Source organism: Mytilus trossulus, chromosome 7, assembly GCF_036588685.1.
Source record: "Mytilus trossulus isolate FHL-02 chromosome 7, PNRI_Mtr1.1.1.hap1, whole genome shotgun sequence".
Taxonomy (NCBI): Eukaryota; Metazoa; Mollusca; class Bivalvia; order Mytilida; family Mytilidae; genus Mytilus; species Mytilus trossulus.
Window position 1 is genome coordinate 37,867,479 of NC_086379.1, and position 3,868 is coordinate 37,871,346.

At 36.1% G+C, this 3,868-nt stretch overlaps 1 protein-coding gene across 1 annotated transcript; it reads right to left on the minus strand.

Annotated features, from left to right (window-relative positions):
• Positions 1-1,468: 1,468 nt before the first annotated feature.
• On the minus strand, positions 1,469-3,462 carry LOC134725034 (uncharacterized). Its single transcript, XM_063588517.1, has one exon. It carries the CDS (start codon positions 3,455-3,457, stop codon positions 2,258-2,260), a length of 1,200 nt encoding a protein of 399 aa, XP_063444587.1. The 5' UTR covers positions 3,458-3,462; the 3' UTR covers positions 1,469-2,257.
• Between the last annotated feature and the right edge of the window lie 406 nt (positions 3,463-3,868).

A 3,868-nucleotide genomic window follows, 5' to 3' on the forward strand; every position in this document is an offset into this window, starting at 1 on the left:
TGGAGCTCCAGACTTAAATTGGAACAAAGGTCCACTTGAATGTCCAAATTGAGACAGATAGTGATGTACATGAGTGACTGGACACGTAATATTATCTGCACAAATCGGGATATAAATGGTTTTTGGATGCAGATCACTGTGTTTATAATATGTCATGGTTATAGACATACCTTTCAAAGTACTATTTTCACGATCAAATGATATGTCGCCAACCTGAAGCACCTGCTTTGTATCGGAGCCGCTTTTGGTCGATATCTCACCTACTCGTAAAAAGGCATAAAAAGCAAGTAGAAACATAGCCTTAAGGGCTAATTGGTTGTCTACATTAACAATTACACACGGCAAAGAGTCAATTAATTTGATCAAAATGTCCTTAGTTATTGGTAGTCTAGGGTCATTCTTGCCTTTCAAATTTTGTACACCTTTCAAAATTTTATGAATAACAAACATATCTGTTGGATCAGGCCAACTATTTGATTTGTGCACAAAACTCAAAGCTGATATATGGGTGGCGATAGTTGATGGACTATAATTTCGTAAGAATAAATTAGCAATAAAATGAGATAGGAGTATGTGGGAAGATGGAAATGGTCTGCATTCAGCATAATACGTCTCACAAAATTGTAAATAATTATTTATCATTCTAGAGTAAGATTTGTGTGTAGCATCTGATAAAGATGCTGTGAATAGCTTAGCAACTACAGAGTTAAAAATTGCACTGGAACTATTGTCTGTTTTGGAGACAACCATGGGGCAATCAGGCGCACTTTCTGAAAAGAAAATCGAGAGAGGAGATCACAAACGACATTATGATTTCCTGGGATATGCTTAGCTCGAAAGTATATATTATGCTTTAAAGATGCTAGGACTAAACGTCTTACAAGTCTCATAATCACGCTGACCTTCGAAGAAGTTTTATTAATAATTTCAACTACTGCAGAATTGTCAGTGAAAAACACAACCTTACGATTTTCTAAACATTTGCCCCATATTTCGACAGCTAGCACAATAGGAAAAAGTTCCTTAACGGTTATATGTTCAGGTTCAATTTCAGGAGGCCAACTACCTGTGAACCAGTCATTACCAAATACAGCTGCAAAGCCTCCATGCACTCCTGCGGCATCGAAATAAAGTCTTAAAGTATCCGATGACACCCAGTTGTCGAATAGAAAGCATAATTTTCCATTAAAATGTTCTATAAACTCGAACCAAGCCCTCAGATCCGCTCTTGCTTCTGCATTTAAGGTGATACGGAAATGAGGATTAGTGTGACCTAAAGTGAGATTTATTAATCTTCGCAAAAAAGCTCGACCCGGTATGATAACACTGCATGCAAAATTTAATAAGCCAATTAAAGATTGCAAATCTCTTAGAGTCACACTTCGCCGTCGTTTGACGGAAACTAGCATATCATATATTTTCTCGATCTTATCAGAAGGCAACCTTGGCTATCATTTCATTAGAATCAATTTCGATGCCATAAATGGTTAAAACCGTGGTAGGAAATCGAGTTTTTTCATGTTTGATTGGCACTCCAATCGTTTCACATAACTTCAAAAAGGAATGCAGTGCATAGTCACAAGCTTTACTACTTGCCTTACTAACAAAGACAAAATCATCTAGAAGATGGGAAACGTTAGAAATACCAAATGAACTGGTTAATATCCAATGAAGGGCAGTTGAAAATTTTTCAAATAGCTGACACGATGAAGAAATGCCCATGGGAAGACAAGTATCATAGTAGAATTTACCATTCCATGTAAAGCCTAAAAAATGGTAATCTTCTGGAGTTATGGGCAATAAACGGAATGCATTTTCAACGTCCGCACGTGCCATAAGGGCTTTATGACCTTGACTTTGAACTAGATGAATGACATTTTCAATATTTTCATAAGATACCGAAGTATATTCAGCAGGGATTGACGAATTGACAGAATTTCCTTTAGGAAATGACAAATCATGTATAACACGGAATTGACCTGCTTCTTTTTTCGGTACAAGACCCAATGGGGAACAAATAAAATTAGAAAAGGGGGGCGAATTAAAAGGACCTCTATACCGCCCTTTCTTAATTTCCTTTTCTATTTTTCCCGTCACAATTTCAGGTTTATCCAGCGCACTTTGATGATTTTTACAAGTCAGAAATGAAATGTTTTCACCAGTAGCACCTAAATTAAAGCCCTTTGTAAATCCATTAATCAAAAATTCTCTTAGTTCCGGATCATAAAGCTCTAAGTATTTACTAAGCATAACCAGTTTAACTGGAGTTGGAAGGTTTACCACCTGTTGGTCGTTTATTACAGATGTCTGAAGCATGTTTTTGTCCACAGTGAACACATTGGTGTTTGAGTTTGCACGCTTTGTTTCCACACATACCAGTGTCGCAGAATCTCCAACAGAAACCGTTTGGGTATTTACCTTGTTTCTGTTGGGTTTTACCGAGAAAGGGCGACCTGCTGGTTTTTGAACCAGACGACTGAGAATGTTGCTGAAAATTGCCTGAATGTTTTATAGCCGTAGCCAAACGGTATAATTCATCGTGCAAAATGACCCAATCTAACCTATGAACTACTCTAAGCTTTCTAAATTCTTCATCATAAAGTTTTACTGCCTGAAAGCCACTCTCATAACCAAGTTTTCTCATATTATTTCCATACTTGATCAGATCTAACATCATGTGCGGATACTTAGTAAGATAAATCGATAAAAATATATCAAACGCGTTATTCCACTGGTGCATGCTTGAAATTGCTTTTGTGTTTGAATTGGAAGTTGTCATAAGTTTGACACCAGTGGCAATTACATGAATTTCTTCAGTTGATTGAGTTTGTGGCAGTAAGGCAGTAAAATCTACATACTCATTATTGAAAATAATATTTCTAATTTTTTCATTTACATGATATGCTAAAGGCAAGGAGTTCTTGACTAAATTTACAGAGCTAAATGTTATAGGAGTAGTACCTTCCCTCTGTGAGTCTAAATTATAGTTCAATGGTTCAGGCATCGAAGTATTGTCATGAAGCAGGCTGGTGTTAGCTGGATGTAAAACAGTGTTCATGACGGTTGATGAAGAACTAGGCATTGGTGAAATAACTAATCGCTGGTTTCTCGTTGTAGAGGTACTTGGTTGAGTTTGCTGTGCTGGTGGGTTAACTAACTCAGCTAGTGACGGCTGATATTGAGATGTTGGTTCTTGAGATGTTGGTTCATTCGACCGCATACGATTAAGTAAAGCCAAAGCAATTTCGTCTGCAGTAGGCATTTTTTCAGGAGAACTTGTGGAAGATTGTTCTTGATTTTCAATGGAAATGTTATTTTCGGGTAAAGTTGATGCTGTTAGTGACCTTTTTTGTGTCCGTTTCCTTTTTGCAGGTATGACTACTGGATCTGGCACAGTTACCGAACTGGAGGATTTAACCGAAGCTGCTCTCCTCTTTGATTGTTTTGCTCTAGGCATAATTAAGAACTAGAGAAAAGAAAAAGAAAAAGAAATTATAACAAACCGCTGAATGTATCAAAAAAAAATTAATTAAATTGGTTTTAATAATGCATTAATATTGGTATGAAAATAAGATTTAAATTCCATCGCAACCCAAAACTACATGTTTCAACGTATTAGCAAACATAATAAATTGACAACATGAATAAAATATCATCAAATATCTAAAAACTGTACATGTATAAAAAAATAATACATGGCAATTATAACCTATGATAGGTTACAATGCAAAAAATCATTATGTTCCAAACCAATATCACCGTGACAATAATAACTGAAGTAGCATGAGTTTCATGACGAAGCATAAAACATAAAAATAACACTACATTAACACATATTTGACGAAGCAAATACACAGAGGGCATAAGT

Excerpts from the sequence above, each read along its gene's own strand:
- LOC134725034 (XM_063588517.1), bottom strand. The coding sequence starts at position 3,457 with ATGCCTAGAGCAAAACAATCAAAGAGGAGAGCAGCTTCGGTTAAATCC.